The sequence below is a fragment of the Leucoraja erinacea genome, chromosome 21, assembly GCF_028641065.1.
Source record: "Leucoraja erinacea ecotype New England chromosome 21, Leri_hhj_1, whole genome shotgun sequence".
Classification (NCBI taxonomy): domain Eukaryota; kingdom Metazoa; phylum Chordata; class Chondrichthyes; order Rajiformes; family Rajidae; genus Leucoraja; species Leucoraja erinaceus.
The window spans coordinates 22,585,151-22,602,639 of record NC_073397.1 but is presented as its reverse complement, the minus strand read 5'-3'; the positions used below and the strand labels follow the sequence as shown (position 1 = coordinate 22,602,639).

The following is a 17,489-nucleotide window of genomic DNA, read 5'->3' as shown; positions in this document are numbered from 1 at the left end:
ACCTAGAATAGAAAATGCACAACAGACCATTGACAAAAATTGCAAGTGGCAATATTTCTTTAGAAAAGCAAATGATAGCTGAATAAAGAATCACACTTCACTGTCATACCCCCCTTTCACCAATATTAGCAAGTGGAAGAACGCCATCTTCCACTGTCTAATTAATTCTCAACATTATGGTGTATGGCTTATGGTATACAGTGGGGATTTTTTGGAGTGCAATTTGGTTGACTGCAGTGTAATCAACAAAAAAAATTGTGGAGAGTAGCAAACACCTCTACTCAAATTTTCCCGATCTTTTGTGTTCGATATTTAAGCATCATGCCAGAAATCACTTCCATTCACAACCAGCCATGCTGCTAAGATGATTAGATCAAAATCATTTAGCTGAATATTTCTGGTGCAAGAATAATATGTATGTTTGGATAGGCTCTCGTATGTTGATTTTAATTCACTCTGTGTTTCAATGCTGTGAACCAATCTAATCAGAAAATAATTGTGTATAATTTTTACGTTACTTTTGTATTATATTTCATTAAGGAGAACATTTATGTCAACTATTAGTGCAGTCCTATCTACTCTCCTATCTACTTCCCTCGAACCTATTGACATTGGAATTGCAGGTTTACTTCCATCACAGAAACATAGCCTCAAATATTTGTGTTTTTATTTAAAATGGCTCATTGTTACTTCCAATGTCAGCATTTTAAAGTTATTTTTTCCATCAAGGCTCATACATGACCAATACTTTTGGAACCAATCTAAGCCTCATTTTTCATTTATTCCATAAATGTCATAAATAAAGAAAAGTCTTATTTAGTTTGGATCACACAAAAGCTGTGCAAATTGTCAAGCAATGAGGGCAGAGGAAGTGTCAGACCTTAAACATGTAATCACATTCCTCACTATTCACATAGAATGTATAGTGCGTAATTAATGTCACATTGTAATCCATCTATTGTGAACAGAATCCTGAGATTCCCCCATTCCACTTTGGAATCCAATGCCAATTTATAAATGTTTTGGATAACACTTTAAAATTGACATGAAGCCCATCGCCAGAAATGAATATTTTTAGCATTGGTTGAATCTGGGGTATGAATGGTCAAATGAAACGGGCAATATAAGTATAGATTTTTCATAAAATGCTGGCACAGCACTGCCTCATAGCGCCAGAGACCCAGGTTCAATCCTGACCTCTGGTGCTGTTTGGGGGAAATTTGTTTTTTTCTTCTTGAGAAGCATATATTTCTCCTATGTGCTTCAGTTTCATCCCACAATGCAAACATGTGTGGGTTGGGAGGGTAATTATCCACTGTAGATTTCCTACAGTGGGTAGATAAATGGTGATATCTGGGGGGAAGAGTTGATGGAAATGTGGGTAGAATACAAGATGATTAGTGAAAATGTTTGTTTGATGGTCCATGCTGTATTTCTCTATCATTCTCTGTTATATCTTTTATTCTCGTGTGATTTTTCTGATGAAGATATTTCCAGTGACTAGCAATCTTTCTCAAGTTGAATCACACTTGGAGTATTGCATGCCGTTCTAGTCACCCCATTACAGGAAGGATGTGGAAACATTGGGGAGGGTGGGGAAGAGGTTGACCAGAATGTTGCCTGGATTAGGGGGTATTGGCTACAAGGAGAGGTTGAACAAACTTGGGTTGTTTTCTCTGGAATGTTGAGGGGAGACCTGATAAAATAATATAAAATTATCGGAGGCATAGATAAGACAGATAGTTAGTTAGATAATTATGTGGCTAAGGGGATCAGGGGGTATAGAGAGAAGGCAGGTAGGGGATACCGAGTTGGATGATCAGCCATGATCATATTAAATGGCGGTGCAGGCTCGAAGGGCCGAATGGCCTATTCCTGCACCTATTTTCTATGTTTCTATGGGTACCTGGAATGCACAGCCAGGGGTGGTGGTGGAGACAGATATGATAGTGGCATTCAAGAGGCTTTTAAATAGGTGCATGGATATGTAGGAAATGGAGGGATGGGGATTATGTGCAGGTAGGTGAGATAAGTTTATCTTGGCATTATATTCGGCACAGACATTATAGGCAGAAGGGTCTGTTTTTGTGCTGTACCTTTCCATGCTCCACGTTTTACACTGACTCAGACTACCTTGACACCAGTACTTTCTTTGCAGATAAAAGGTGCCGTTTCACGAATAACTTTTCATACTACACTATTAGCTGCTGTACATCCATCTAGTATTCAACATTCGAGAGGTGCCCATACACCATACTGGTGCATACCATCACAAAAAAAAAGCATTGCTTGTTCCGATAAAAACAATTAGGCACACATTGTAAAAGAAACTTATGACCTTGATGCCTTAACATTTCATTAACTGACCAGATGCGTAGCAGCATGTTGCATCCAAACAATGATCACCAAAGGTTTGCAATGACAAAAGTCAGAACAAGTACAATTCAATAAACTACATTTAGCTTTGCCAACGTCCAAAGGTCACAGCCAGTAAGATGTTGGCAAAGCTACCCTAACCACATATTTTTTATCTGCACATTTTAGAATGTAACTTGGTGACATTGTAATGGTAACAGGTTTACAACAATACTTGGAGGACCAGCTTCTTGCTTACTGAGCAAGAGATTAAAGTATCTCTTCACCGACTAAATATATTTTATCTTCTGTCATATATGCGACAGACCACTTACTGAATAATCACTGAAACATGCATGTTATGTTCAGTCCCATGACAACAAGATGCAGCAGAATAATTAATTTTATTTAAAAAAAATACAATAATTTAAAAAAGAGTGCACAACATATCGTTAAATTAGAATAATTAGCAGAAATTTAAGTTTAAGGAGAAGACTATTACTGGCTTTATGGCATTCTCCAACCTATCTGTTAATTCCTGTTAATTTACTGACCTCTGTTCCTCAACGCTTGGTTCCATAATATTTTCTCTAAATCATCTATCCACGCCTGTTTCACATCTGGAGTTGGTGCATGCAAGATATAAGTATCTTGGGATTTCTGTCTTCTGAACCAAATTTCAAAACGTTGTCCACTTTCACCAGAGTTATGTGTCATTCCAATTTCAGAAGTCTGAATTATAAAATAATAAAACAAAACACACAACAATCAAGATTAAGTCAATCGTACAGCAGTAGATTTATCCTTTGGAAACTCATGATTTATTTATCTTTGTCAAATCCTTCACTTCAGCTATCCAGCTATAGACCACTGGTAATAGCTTAGACCTCCCACATTTGCATGTGTCTCAGTGGAAATCACAAGGATACTGATGTTCTTAGAGGTAGTTGGCAGTGTCACTACCATTTTCCTGTCACTTCAATATGAGAGGGCATGGAGAATAAGCATTTGCTGCACAATCTTTTTGCATAATCAATGCAAAGCAATATTTCCGGATCATTTGCCTTTGCAACTCTCTTCCACAAAGGCCAGTGGAGCAGTCTTGATTTTTTTGTCATTCAGAGGTGCATTTCGAGAAAGGTGCAAAATTCAGGTTAACAGCCTTGTTGCTTACATGACGAAGCAGGTTTAATGGGCCGAATGTAGTCTATAATTAAACTTTGCAGGATCTCATTTTTTGTTATCTAGCTCACAGCTTAATATGAATCACTATCGTTCCAGGTTAACAGGATAATCAGACAATAAATCAAATATAAAACATGCATTTAACTTCTTAAAGGAAATATATGAGAACGCTACCGATATTAACATATTACATTTTTGCCACGTTAAACGCAATTTATTATTGCTTTACTTTAGATAGAAGTTCTTCATCTAAAGACTTCACAAGGTCTTCCTTGTGAGTAAGGTTTGCATAAAGGAATGTAAAAGCATGAGGTTAATATCAGGATAGTTCTAACATAATCATAGTTTGCTTATTTAGGTTTTCATGCTGATGAAAATATAATCAAGTTTATTTTATGTTCTAAATTATTTAATTTAATAACTTTATTATATTCTGGCACCGTTTGAGTGGAATGTTAAATGCCCTATACATGCATTTAAGCTTGTCATATCCAAAGTGGGGGCTTGAAGTCTATTTGCTAACTAGAATACGCTCATTTTACCTTGAAGGATTGTTTGTAGATATAGATGTCATTGCTTCCTTCTGTTTTCTTGGTCTTGCTGAAGAGTATGAGATCTTCAAAGAGGAAGATGTGCCTATAACATTTCTTTCGCCCAGACCATACAACAAACTCGTCCCGACGTAATAATTGGCCCTGCTCCTTCAGGTTCACCTAGGACCAACATGGTTACAATTAAGGATATGATTAGTGGTGCAACATTTTACTTAACTTAGATTTAAAAAATCCTTTGAGAACTCCCATGGATAATGACTACATACAGTCTCAGTTGTAGTACGAAAACATACAGATAACAAATTATTAGGTTTACACTCTGGTCTGTGCTGTTTGGGTCACAAGACTGAGAAGCCAATGCAGAAGAAACAGCATAGAAATAAACTATTCAAACCATTCAAGTCCCTGCCAGCATTTGTGCTTCATCTAAATCTCCTCGATTCTTCCATATCTAATTTTATCAATGCAGTTCTCCTCTGTCATTAGCATCCCACTGAAGGCACCTATATTATAAGCCTTTCCCACATGTTCACTCTTTCTTCTGGGTAAAATACATTTCTTCTAAATTAGCCATTTGATTTATCGTTGACTATTTTACGTCTATGACATTTAGTTCTGGTCTTCCTTAGAATTGCACAGCATTCAAACATTTAATAATTTAAAAAATCAGCCTTCAGATTTCTCCTTAAAAAGAAAGGAAATGTGTTGTACACATTCTCTTCTGCGATGTGTTTCCACATTTTCAAATGTTGCTGGCATTCAGAAATATTACAAATAAAATATTTTTTTATTTGAATAAGCAAACATAAAACAACTAAAACACCTTACTATCTCCTTAAATACAGGTAAAACATTTATATTAATTTCTCATAATATAGACAAATTGCTGGAGTGACTCCACAGGTCAGGCAGCATCTCTGGAGAAAATGGATAGGTGATACCTCTGTATTTTCTGCAGAAATGCTGCATAACCCATTTAGTTACTCCAGCATTCTGTATCTCTTTAGTATGTACACCAGCATCTGCAGTTCCTTTTTATTAATTTTTTATTCATTTCTCATGTATCTCAACTTATAATAGCCTCAGTTTTTCTTAAGAAGGTTAATTAAAAATCCACAAACAAAACCCATTACACCAGGAAGTGGAATCCGTATTAAGTATAATGAATGCATATTTTAAAAAATATTTCATGTTACATGGTATACAATTTCTAATCCCGTCTTCAAATCAGCATAGAGCTTGATCCACGTGCCCTGGTAGGGAGGAATTCATTCCTGTTTATACTTCTTATCTCAATTCTCAATCATGTGAAATGTGCCCAGATATAATTACTGGGTGAGAATAAAACTGCAATTTGTTGCGATGGCTTACATACGATGAATGGGTACAATGCCAAAGTCCTTCTAACATATCAATATCTTCAATACATGGAAGTGGAAAAATAGAAAATGACAACATAAATATACCATGTCATTTAGATTGCAAAATATTGCGAGAATATTGCAGGATATTTAACCTTGTTCTTCTGAATAAATAAAACATTTTAAAATTGCAAAATATTGAAGAATTTAAATTTGTCGTAAAATTGTAAATCAGATAACGTTGCTGCAATTTTCATAATCCTCAATTCTTTATCCCATTGAATATGCAATAATGCAAAAAGTAAGGTTGTATATAAAATAATTTAAGAATGCCTTCAAATTGCAAAAGTCTATCAAAACTTACATCACACTCCTGTATATCATCCATGGCAAGAAGATCGTTCCCATACCGGAGCTGGAAGCACACTATCTCATGGGCTCCCTGCAGTTCCTTGCACTCTTTTTCCTGGGCTGTGCTGCACTCTTTGAACATATCCCTCAGGAGTAGGTTGTACTTGCTGATTCTCTGAATCGGTTTCAAAAGATACGATGCCAAGTCCATCTTGTCACCTAATTCTAGCTGTTTGGCCTGTGTCGAGAGAAAGTCAATGTTTTAAACTGTTTCAGTGCTGAATTTACCAGTGAAACCTTACAGATCGCAAACACTGAGGGTTGAATCCTGCGCTGCCTATATTTGAGTGGTAATCCTGTAAACCTTTATTAAAACTGCAATTGTTTAAGTTTTGCAATAATGTAATTGAAAACACTTTCCTCTGTGATCTCCAATTTCTCTTATTAAAGTTTGTTTCAGCCCATGGTATCCATACACATGCTTGGAGGCTTCAGCTACATTCTCCCTGATGCTGGAATAACACCAACAAATATTCCCTTCATAGATGAGGCCCTCACTTGTCTTTCCTCCATACCCTGGAGCTCTGTCCTTGTTCCCTCTCCCCCTAGTCGCAACAGAGACAGAGTCCCCCAAGTCCTTACCTTCCACCCCATCAGCCATCTCATACAACACATAATCCTCCAAAATTTCCACCACCTCCAACGGGATCCCACCCCTAGCCACATTTTCACATCTCCATCCCTTTCTGTCTTCCCGCAGAGACTGTTCTCTCCGCAACTCCCTGGTTAACTCATAACTTCCCACTCAAACCACCCCTTCCACAGGTACCTTCCCCTGCAACCGCAGAAGATGCAACACCTATCACTATACCTCCTCCCTCATCTCTGTCCAGGGACCCTGACAATCCTTTCAGGTTTGGCAGAGGTTCACTTGCACCTCCTCCAACTTCATCTACTGTATCCGTTGTTCAAGATGTGGACTCTTATACATCGGCGAGACCATACGCAGACTGGAACACCTTCGTTCAGCCCTTGTGAACCAACCTGATCTCAAGGATGCTGGACACTTTAATTCTGTTTCCCTTTCCTACACAGACCTTTGTCATTGGTCTCCTCCATTGCAGAGTGAGGCTAAATGCAAATTGGAGAAACAGCATCTCATATTTTGCTTGGGCAGTTTACAGCCCAATGGTATAAATTTTGATTTCACTCACTTCAGGTAGCCCCAGCATTCCCTCTGTTTCTATTTCATTCATTGTTTTTTATCTCTCCATATCACCGTCTATATCTGTCATTTCCATGATCCCTAACCAAGGGTCTCGACCAGAAACGTCACCCATTCCTTCTCTCCAAAGATGCTGCCTGTCCCACTGAGTTACTCCAGCTTTGTGTCTATCTTTGGTTTAAACCAACATCTGCAGTTCCTTCTTACACAAATAATCTAATTTGAACTCTTTCCAACCATGTTCACTGTTCTGTGTCCTTTCTGATGTGCACTATAAAATAAAGTGCCAATAATGTCAATACAGCGGAGAACAACCTGCTGGAGAGTCAGGCAAAAAACTGTGGAGAGAAATCGGCAGACGATGTATTGGGTTGTAACCCTTCTTCAAGACTGGAGAAGAGGGGGGAGAGCTGGTAGAAAGAGGTGAGTGAAGAGATGGGGCAAGATGGAAAGTGATACGTATATCCAGGCAAAGAGGGTCAGATTAACAGAGGAATCAGGTGGGTGGAGGAAGGGTGTAGGTTTAACTTTAGTTTATTATTGACACACGTATTAAGGTACAGTGAGAAGCTTTGTATTGCATGCTATCCAGTTCAGTTCAGATAATGCTAATACAATCAAGTCAAACTCAAGTACAACAGGTAGACAAAGGGGAAGATACAGAGTGCAGAATATAGTTCTCAGCATTATAACGCACCAGTTCCATCAACAAAGTCCAATGTCCTAAATGGGTTAGTGGTGAATTGGGCAGTGCCTTACAAGGCACAAAGGCTGGAGGTGATAAGTAGAGAAAAAGCAAAGGCTGCAGATGGTAAAATATAAGAAAGGAAGGTGAGGTGAAATATAAACCATAGGGAAGGATGATGAGTAGATGGGGAAGAGGGTGGGGACCTGGAGGAGATAGGAATGGGTGAGAAAGTAATGAAGGAAGAGAAAGGGACTGGGTTACAGTGGGGATAGAAAGTGAATGTTAACGAGAAAACCTGTGCCAGAAGGAGAAAGAAAGTGTGTGTCTGGGGTACCTTCCATTAATCACCTGCAGCTTTTGTGACCTTCACTCCCCCTTTTTACAGGTTGCACTATATACTTCTCCTTGCACAATTCTGGCCTGTTTATCTGGAATAACTATTAATTTATCGTATTATGGTTTATTGTATAGTTATTTGTTGCGTTAATGTGCCTGTAAATCTCCAGTAACAACTTCATTATTCCCTTCCCAGTGCATGTGAAAATTAACTATGCTTCAACTCTAGACTTGACTCTTAATAACTTTTGGAGAGCATTGATATATGGTCAATGGGTACATCAATAATATAGAAATTGTTAATATATGCAAGCAGCAATCGAGTGTAGTGATTCATAGCAGGGACTGGTTTCAAAGCCACAAGATGCAGTTGTACAAACCATAACTGCTCTCTATCAGGACCGCAGCTAGGATGTAAATGAGGCAGACTATTTTGTCAGACCCATGTACCAAGCTTTGCTTGGAGGAGTGATGGCCACCATATTGGATTGGCTACAGTTTTGTTCAGCAGGGTGGCAACCTGAATTGCCAAGGTTTTAGTCACTTCAATGCAAGATCGCTGGACCAGAATTAAGATCAATTCAAACACTTACCCTGAAAAAGGTGTTTCCATGGCTGCTGAGCAGTAAGTCTGATCGGGGCTTGTTCTTGCTGTACAGCGCATACAGTCCAAACTGTTTCTCCTAAAATAAAAGAAAGAAAGATGCAAACTCCTTTTTAATAATGAAGCAATTGTAATTATCAATTTAATTATCACTGGCAGTATTAATAATGAAGCAATATTAATTATCAATTATCAATTGTTTTATTAAAACAAAATATTTTTTTCTCTCATACTGCAAAGGATCTGATAGGATTAGCTGTTCCAGCTAACGATCGTGTCATAGCAGAAATCAAACATTACTGCCATGGATTTATTAATGTCTCCTTTTTCTGCACGGCACAATTTAATTTCAATAGAAGTCAAATAACATTGGAAAATTGTGGAATACTGGAAATTCCATGAATTGTGTGATTTTCCTGCTGCTGACTCACCTGGGGAAAATCAAACATGCAGTTTGGCGTCATTAATGTACAAAGCATTTCTGGATACAAATGCTGTAATGTGGATCAGGCATGAGTTTCCAATATTTAGTGCCCACCACTTGATTTCTAACAACACTTCATTAAAATGTTCTGATCACCCCCTGCAAGTTGGTGTAGCTATAATGTGTGAAAATGCAAAATAATGCTGAAAGATATGCTTATTGCACATCTCAAGGAAAGTAAGTTGTAGCTATTGAAACTAAGGGGAAATCCACACACAAAGTTGAAGTGATCGCAATAATTAATGTAAAAATAAACAATACAAGTATAAGAGAATAGTGAAGCACCACAGATGCAGATACTGGAATCTGTAAAAGGAACTCAGCGGGGGCAGGCAGCATCTGTGGAGGGAAATGAGCAGTTGAAGTTTATGGACCAGGACCCTTCATCCAGACTGTCTACATGAAGAGTCTTGACCCAAACCTTTGGTTGGCCATTTCCCTCCAAAGATGTTGCTTCTGAAGGAAAATAAATTAGGAAGATATTGGAATGGATTGAGAAAAGGATAGAGAACGTAGAACAGTACAGCGCAGGAACAGGCCCTTCGGCCCAAATGTCTGTGCCAAACATGGTGCCAAGATTTACTCCTATCTGCCTGCACATAACCCAATATCCCTCCATCCCCGCATATCCACGTGCCTATCCAAATGTATTTTACATGCCACTATCATATCTGCCACCTCCACCATCCCATGTAGTGCGTTCCAGGCATTCATAACACTTTGTGTAAAAAATCTGTTTTGCACATCTCCTTTAAACTTTGCCCCTCTCACCTTAAAGCTCTGCCCTTGTCTACTTGATATTTCTACCCTAGGACAGTCCATCCTCCAAAGGTCTACCCTACGTGCCACTTATAATGTTATATACTTCTATCAGGTCTCCCCTCAAGTACTGCCATTCCGGACAAAGCAATCCAAGTCTGTCCTACATCTCGCTGTAGCTAATGCCCCCCTATTCCAGGCATCATTCTGGCAAACCTCCTCTGTGCTCTTTCCAAGGCTTCTATGTCTTTCCTGGAACGGGATGATCAAAACAGCATGCAATAATCTCAATGCGGCCTAAACAAAGTCCTATAATTCCAAAGAAGTGTGTCATCTAAGAGACAGGTTATTTTATGTTGGTAAAGAATATGTAGGGGATCTATCAGCATCTCACGTGTTTAAGGAAGCAGCGTCCAACTCTGATGGGGTCCCTTGCACAGCTTTCCAGCTCCTTCAGGAAGTACTGGCTATGGAAGTCATACAGTTTCTCTAGATTTCCAAAGATGGTCCCTCGATGTCCCCGCAAATCCTGAGGAAGGTCCATACGATCCATCTCAGGGAAGTATTGTGAAGTGACGTATCCAAGGGAACGGACGTACTCCCTCTCAGTGATCAATATCTCTTCCATAATGTGTTGCAGTTTGTTGCTTAAAAGAAATAAGAAGCAAACAGAAGTAAAAAATATTACTTAAAGTGTTCCTTTCAACAATTGTGGTAAACCACAATAAAAAAAGATAACATTCTAAAGTTATCAATCATCATCTGGAGTTTCAGTTTTGAAGACATGTTTTAAATGATTACGAACAAGAGAAATGGGGGGTTAAGATCGTGTATTTTGACTTATCAAATAAGGTTTAATCATGGGAGCTCAGTGAAAGCGGGATTATAAAAGAAAGGGGGAGAAGTGCTCAAAGAACAGGTGGGTGCCTGGATTAGTAAGGGAGAGATGATTGGTAGTAAGAAGTTAGGAGGGAATCTGAGAACCAAGTCTACTACCTAGAGGATGGTTAAATCTGGAATGCACTGCCAGAGTGGAGGTGGAGGTAGTGTACACTCACAGCATTTGTGAAGTATTTACATGTGGATTTGAGTTGCCAGGGCAAAATAAGCTTCAGACTAAGTGCTGGTAAATGGGATTGGCACTTGATGGTTGTCATGGACACGATGGGTCAAAGGAGCTGTTTCCTTGCTGCATCACTCTGTGACTTTAGGATTAGTCTTGTATTGAGTTTACATAGGTATGACCAACCAGAGGTAGATTTACTCATTCCCACTGCTCTCAGATTTGTGCTATATTGCCACATTATATTGAAAGGGCTGTTCAATCTTGCTTAACTGCAAACTGCACGACTGAAATTACAATGAACAAACTAAATGATGACTTTAACATAGCTATGGAAACCCACATGGCAATAATCATTTTGAATTTTTTTTTATTTTAAGTATTGGTTAAGGAAACAGCCAACTAAAACAGTGCAAAAAAGTGATTTCCAAAAATGTCCCAACGATGGTATTTCCAGATGCACAGATGGAGTACTGGCAAAGTAAACTGAAACTTACACATTTTGGGAAGTAAGACAGAACTATTGCTGAACTATTATCTCCCTCATTGGTGACCCTCAGATTTTCCTTGATTGGACCTTACTGGCTTTACCTTGCACTAAATGTTCTCCCCTTCTCATGTATCTATTTGCTGTAAATGGATCGATTGTAAGCATGTGGTTAAGAAGGAACTGCAAATGCTGGAAAATTGAAGGTAGACAAAAATGCTGGAGAAACTCAGCGGGTGAGGCAGCATCTATGGAGCGAAGAAAATAGGCAATATTTCGGGTCAAACCCCTTCTTCAGTGATGTGAGTGGGGGGGGGGGGGCAAACTGCCCAAGCGAAATATAAGAGTGAGGACCAATTTACAGTGGTCCTCACTCTGGCCATGGAGAAGGCCCAGGACAGAAAGGTCGGATTGGGAATGGGAGGGGGAGTTGAAGTGCTGAGCCACCGGGAGATCAGGTTGGTTATTGCGAATCGAGCGGCGGTGTTCGGCGAAGCGATCACCAAGCCTATGCTTGGTCTGATCGATGTCGAGCAACTGACATCTAGAGCAGCGGATGCAATAGATGAGGTTGGAGGAGGTGCAGGTGAACCTCTGCCGCACCTGGAAAGACTGCTTGGGTCCTTGGATGGAGAATGGAGTAAAGGGACAAGTGTAGCATTTCTTGCGGTTACAAGGGAATGTGCCTGGAGAGGGGGTGGTTCAGGTGGGAAGGGACAAATTGACCATGTATTGTTTTTCTGCTGACTGGTTAGCATGCAACAAAAGATTTTCACTGTACCTCAGTACACATGACAATAAACTGAACTGAACTCAACTAACACTCATAAACCGCCCAATATGTGTTACATCTTCCATTGGAGTAAATTGATGGAAAGTCTGGGTCCACATAGGAATTCCTGGCCAGGTTTGTAATCCTTCCTCCTGAAAGAATGCGTTATTTAACCATAGCCAGGAGCAGTTTACATTTTTTTCCATATTACAATACCCCCCAAACCCCCAGATTTGAAATGTCAGAAAATTTATTCTGCATCCCAAAATGATAATATTGTGAATAAATCCACTGTATTATAGAAGATCTCCTCTAAATATTATGAACTTTGTCTGGGTCTGTGACCGATTTTCTGATGGGGTCTCATACAAAATTTAGATCACAAATCTCTCCCATATTTCTCATCACAGACTGGAAGCTTAAAGTCATATAAAGTCATAAATTATCAAATATGTAGCAGAAAACTTTGAAGAGTGCATCCAATTATATTATCACTGTCATTTATTACCTGTGGTAGAGGTGAAGGTATTGGTATTAATTGGTTTTGAGGTGCTGGTTGAACGGACTGTTTTAATGAACTTTTGCAATGTCACTAATTATAACTATTCATGCAAGTGGAGGGGACTTTGTGACTATCTTGCCTTGGGCTTATGGGTAACACAGGTCCTTTCGAGAATAATTATTAAAAATATAATCATGATACAATACACTGAGGGGAAAATGCATTATTCTCTTATATTCACATCTGATAGACAGGTTTCTGCCAAATATCAAACTCCTATTATTACCATGAATTCTCCTTTGTCAGTTCGTGTATTGCTCCTCGTGACATGCTTGGTCCTTCAGGTTCACTGAGAACAGACCTAATCGGTGGAGCAGCACCACTTCTTTTACTGCCAGTTGCAGTGCTCCTATAATGTTTGTCTTCAGAGCAAAAGCTCGCATGCCGTGACAACTGGAAGCCCTGTGCTGCCTGCATAATCTTTTTTGAGGGATAACTTCTGTGACGAGCAGCGGGAGAAAATATTGGGTTTGAGTAGGAAGGGAGGGAAGAGATCTGAGGGCTCCTCTCATCACTCGACTCATCTTTTGTATTCAGACACACTGACCATTCAAATACTGAAGACTTGGCTTGTACCCTTTTTGACTTGTTTGTCACGTTTTCTTTGTGATTATGAATGCTCTTCGTAGGCAAATGTTTATGTTCTTCCTTTTTCTGCCAGATTATTCTTTCTTCAGTCCAAAAACTCCCACTCACATGAGAGGCACCTGAGACCAAGTCCTTACTGCTTTTTTGCTCAGCGCTCTTTGACTCTCTCTTGCTATCTGAAGAAGAACTTCCATCAGCCTTCAGCACCTTCCTGCACAACTCTAGGTTTTCCTCAAGGAGTTGCCTGACTTCTTCGTAATTCAACAAAGTTACATTCCACATCTTCATGCCCTGAACGCTGTTCGGGCCATGGGTCTGACTCTTCATCTGATTAAATTTTTCAACAGAGAATTCTGAAAATCGTTGATGATAATTTTCAAGATGCTGCAGTGTTTCTTCACTGAATTTTGTGGAGTTACATGTTCCCAGCTGGGCCAAGCAACATTTGCAATCCTCGATCAGCTTCAGAGCCTAACAAAAGAGCAGATGTGTAATGAATGTTAATGAAAAAGAAAATACTGCAAATGATAGAAATCTGAAACAGAAGTAATAAATGCTGGAGATATATAACAGGATGGATATAAATATCAGAAGAAATATCCATTTATCTCATTTCACATGCACTTTCTCTATTTGGCATAAAGTAAACATCTAATATGAGATAAACATTGCAAAATTACAGAACCCATTTCATAAGTGAGTAGGTTTGAGCTTCCATACATCCTTTGTGTATCTATTTACTGTGCATTCCCAAGTCTTGGAGGGCATGGATTTGATATTTTGACAGGTGAAACAGGTTTGTCATATGCTTTACCCATATATTGAGTGGTGAAACACTGACATACTTGAAAATTCATAAGGCTTACTGTTAGTTTCCATAGGGATTTTCCCAGTTGTCCATAGTACCTGCAATAAGATTTGCGAAAACACCAGTGAAATGAACAAAAGCTGTCTGTTCTGCTTCTCTGGTGTTTCTATAAATATCCTGCCAAAGTTGCAGCAAACAAAAAGGGCAGCCTGTTGGGAAATTCAGCTCCCTATCATCAGCTCCCCCAGCAAGCAGTTCAACAAAGCTTGGCAGAGAAAGTCAGGGAGCAGTTTTCTTAAAGCAGTTTTAATAATTATTTCATCATTGTTTTCTAATCCCCCAGTCCAAGTGGTTGACCGTTCAAAGCTCTGTGATTACTAGCCTTTCTTAATTCAGTTTCCTCATTTGAGAATGAACAATCTGCTTGACTATGATACACCTGGCAATCCCTTCATCAAGCACCTGCTTTCCAGCCTGAATCACCTGAAGATGCTGGTCCTGCCCTGCAAATCCCTGACTGAATCTATTCAATTAGCCAGTGGAGTTCTCCTGTGGTGTGTTAGAAGGAAAATAAAACCTAGACATAATTGGCTGTGGTGTTCTGCCCACACATTTGGTGAGGCCATTCTGCTTTTACTGTGAGAGTCTTCTTATGTTTCTTTCACATATAACATGCTTGTTGAACAAGTTAAAGTTTACACCAGTGGGCATCTTGAAACTGGTTCTCGCTCACATGTCTGTGGACCTTGTCTTCCTGTAGGAGTTATTTTCCTTTCAGATTTGCCTAATCTCCTACTTCTTCAGCCTAGCCAAAGCCACACAATGCTTTTCAAATAACATCCAGGTGGGTTAAATGCTGTTGCCCACCACCATCCATTCCCTAACCACGCTTCTCCTTCTTTCTTCTTCTTATAGGATTCTGGCAGTGTAGACACTGCTAAGCGTATTACTGCCCTCCACAGGTCAAAGTTTGAACTAAATTCTTACATACAGTCCTGTAACTTGCAGGAATTGAAGAACAGCCCTGGATATCAGTTGATGTTTCTCACTGTGTCCAAACAAAGATGAAACAGAAAAAGCCTCAACTCCGTCCTGTCAGTCTAACAAACAAAACTTTTCTTTCTACCCTGTACTTTTTTACATTCTAGGAAACCATGCTTAACTGTCTCATTACTGCCACATTCACACAAGCCAGAAACATGTTTCCCTACAATGCACAAATAGTAATTTAACCCACAGTGTCCCAACCTCAATCTACACAGTTTAACTGAGTCCCTACGGGACAGGGATGTACAGAAACATATTTTCCTAACTTCAGATTGTATAGAAAAGTAGTGTCTACCCCTGACTTCCATTTCCCATCCTCTCTGCCATTCTTTTGTTAAGCCCTCTTTAATTATTTCTCTCAGTTCCACTCTCCCCAATGATACATGGATATCTATTTCTCTTCTTAAACTCTCCTTTGCTATGAGGTCCGCCTGCTCATTCCCATTCACCCCAACATGCCCGGGAACCCAGCAAAAAGTGATGTTACACGCAAACCCAATTCTAGAAAACACACTCAAGATTTCATTTAGAATGTCAGGGCGAGCTTTAGATTTCCCTACTCTTAAAGTTTCAAGAGCAGCTGCAGAATCAGAACAGATAATGACTTCTCTAAAACTGGCTTCCTCAATCCACCATAGAGCCCATTGAATTGCCATTAATTCAGTGGTGAGAACAGAGCTTCCATCAGAAATGCGCCGGCCAATCTTCAACCCAAGCTGCTCCACATACACTCCAAACCCAGCTCTCCCACTAACTGGATCTTTAGATCCATCTGTAAAAACAATCAAAGTGTTCTCACTGATTGAATTAAGATATTCCACTATTCTTGGAGTCACCTCGCGCTTATCTTTTTCCTGAAGAAAAGCAAGCTTAATAAACAGTTCAGGAAGAACCCCTAACCACCCTTTCAAAGTCCTTGTCTTTAAGTTTTACTGATGCAAAGTTGTCTTATCCATTGGTTTCTGCTGCTTAAATTCTACTTATTGTAATTATCCCAATTAGCTTACCATTTGAGGAATGAGTACAGTCAGTACTCGACAGTTTAGGTGGAAATCGTATCACTATTTTCACAACTGGAATTTATTTGGGCTGATATCAGCCAATAACTTCCTAAGGAAGATACTCTTACAATCTCTGCATATTGGTTAGTCTTTTAAATTTGTATTTGAAAGATTTTATTTATGTGCCAATCAGTCATGTTGTAGAATTTTTTTTTAAAGTTCATATTATATTTTATTCAGCTTCACATTCTGCAATATAGGGGGAAAAAGACAAGGTAATGTGATATTTATTTTGCAATACTTGCCGTTATGTTTTTCTTTATACACACCTTATCACAGTAGTTGTACAGGTTGACTAGAGCATTCAATTCTGCCTGCTGTTTCTTAGCACTAATGTTAAAATTGTCAAGTCGGGTTTTAAACTCTTCCACCATATCTTTGAAAACTGAAAACTCAGGATACGAGAAACCATCCAGTTGATTTGCCTCCTGCAACAGCTCCAAACTCTTTTTGTATTCCTGCTGTAATTGTAAGACAATTGTAAAGTGGAGCAATTTTGTTTTCTATATTACATAGCAAGTTATACTTGTGGTACTTTATTAACCCGAGGTGTTTCATAAGAGTGATAACAAACATATGCGGAGGTATAAGATAAAGGTGGTTAGCGTTCAAAGACGTGGCAAGGTTTAGAGAGTAAATACAATTTAAGTATCATTGTCCTAATTACTGTGTTAGTTTGGTGCCATCTTTAACTTTCCACCCATCTTCTTAATTCTTTTCATACATGTCAATAATGTTTTCATTGATCTGACAGAAATTTAAGATGTAACTAAAAACTTATACAAGGCACTCTGCTGAACTAATATGTCAGGTCAATAACTCACATAATAAAAATGCGTATGCTAACACCCTCCATTTTCATATATTAGGGAATCGAACTCCAATTGATAGTGTAACAACAAGAAAATGTCCTAAGCCAAAAGCCTTTCCATCAGTTATAAGATAAATCTTAAACATAACAACAGGGGTGGAAGCTATTTGGCTCATTGTGTCCATGCCAGCTTCCAGGGAAGCAATCCCATAAGTGCCATTCCCCCTCTCCTTATACCCTTGTACCTCAGTGCCAATCTCTTCACACATGCCTATCAACTTTTGATTATTTTTACCCATAAGGGATAATTTATAGTGGGCAACTAAACGACCAGCAAACCTTTAGCACACGGCAGAAAACAGAATGGCAGGAGGAAACCCACCTGCTC

The 17,489-nt window shown here is 39.1% G+C and overlaps 1 protein-coding gene across 3 annotated transcripts in view; it reads right to left on the bottom strand.

The window, feature by feature from the left end:
* The window catches only part of LOC129707401 (pleckstrin homology domain-containing family G member 4B-like), a 121,459-nt gene that overhangs the window by 11,241 nt on the left and 92,729 nt on the right, over positions 1-17,489 (bottom strand). For all 3 annotated transcript variants that reach the window (XM_055652408.1, XM_055652406.1, XM_055652407.1), the window contains exons 13-19: positions 16,560-16,751; positions 13,013-13,845; positions 10,297-10,549; positions 8,649-8,738; positions 5,820-6,044; positions 4,083-4,253; positions 2,910-3,087 (exon numbers count right to left, since the gene is read on the bottom strand). In XM_055652408.1, coding sequence (XP_055508383.1) covers positions 2,910-3,087; positions 4,083-4,253; positions 5,820-6,044; positions 8,649-8,738; positions 10,297-10,549; positions 13,013-13,845; positions 16,560-16,751 — 1,942 coding nt within the window. The remainder of the gene's footprint in view (positions 1-2,909; positions 3,088-4,082; positions 4,254-5,819; positions 6,045-8,648; positions 8,739-10,296; positions 10,550-13,012; positions 13,846-16,559; positions 16,752-17,489) is intronic.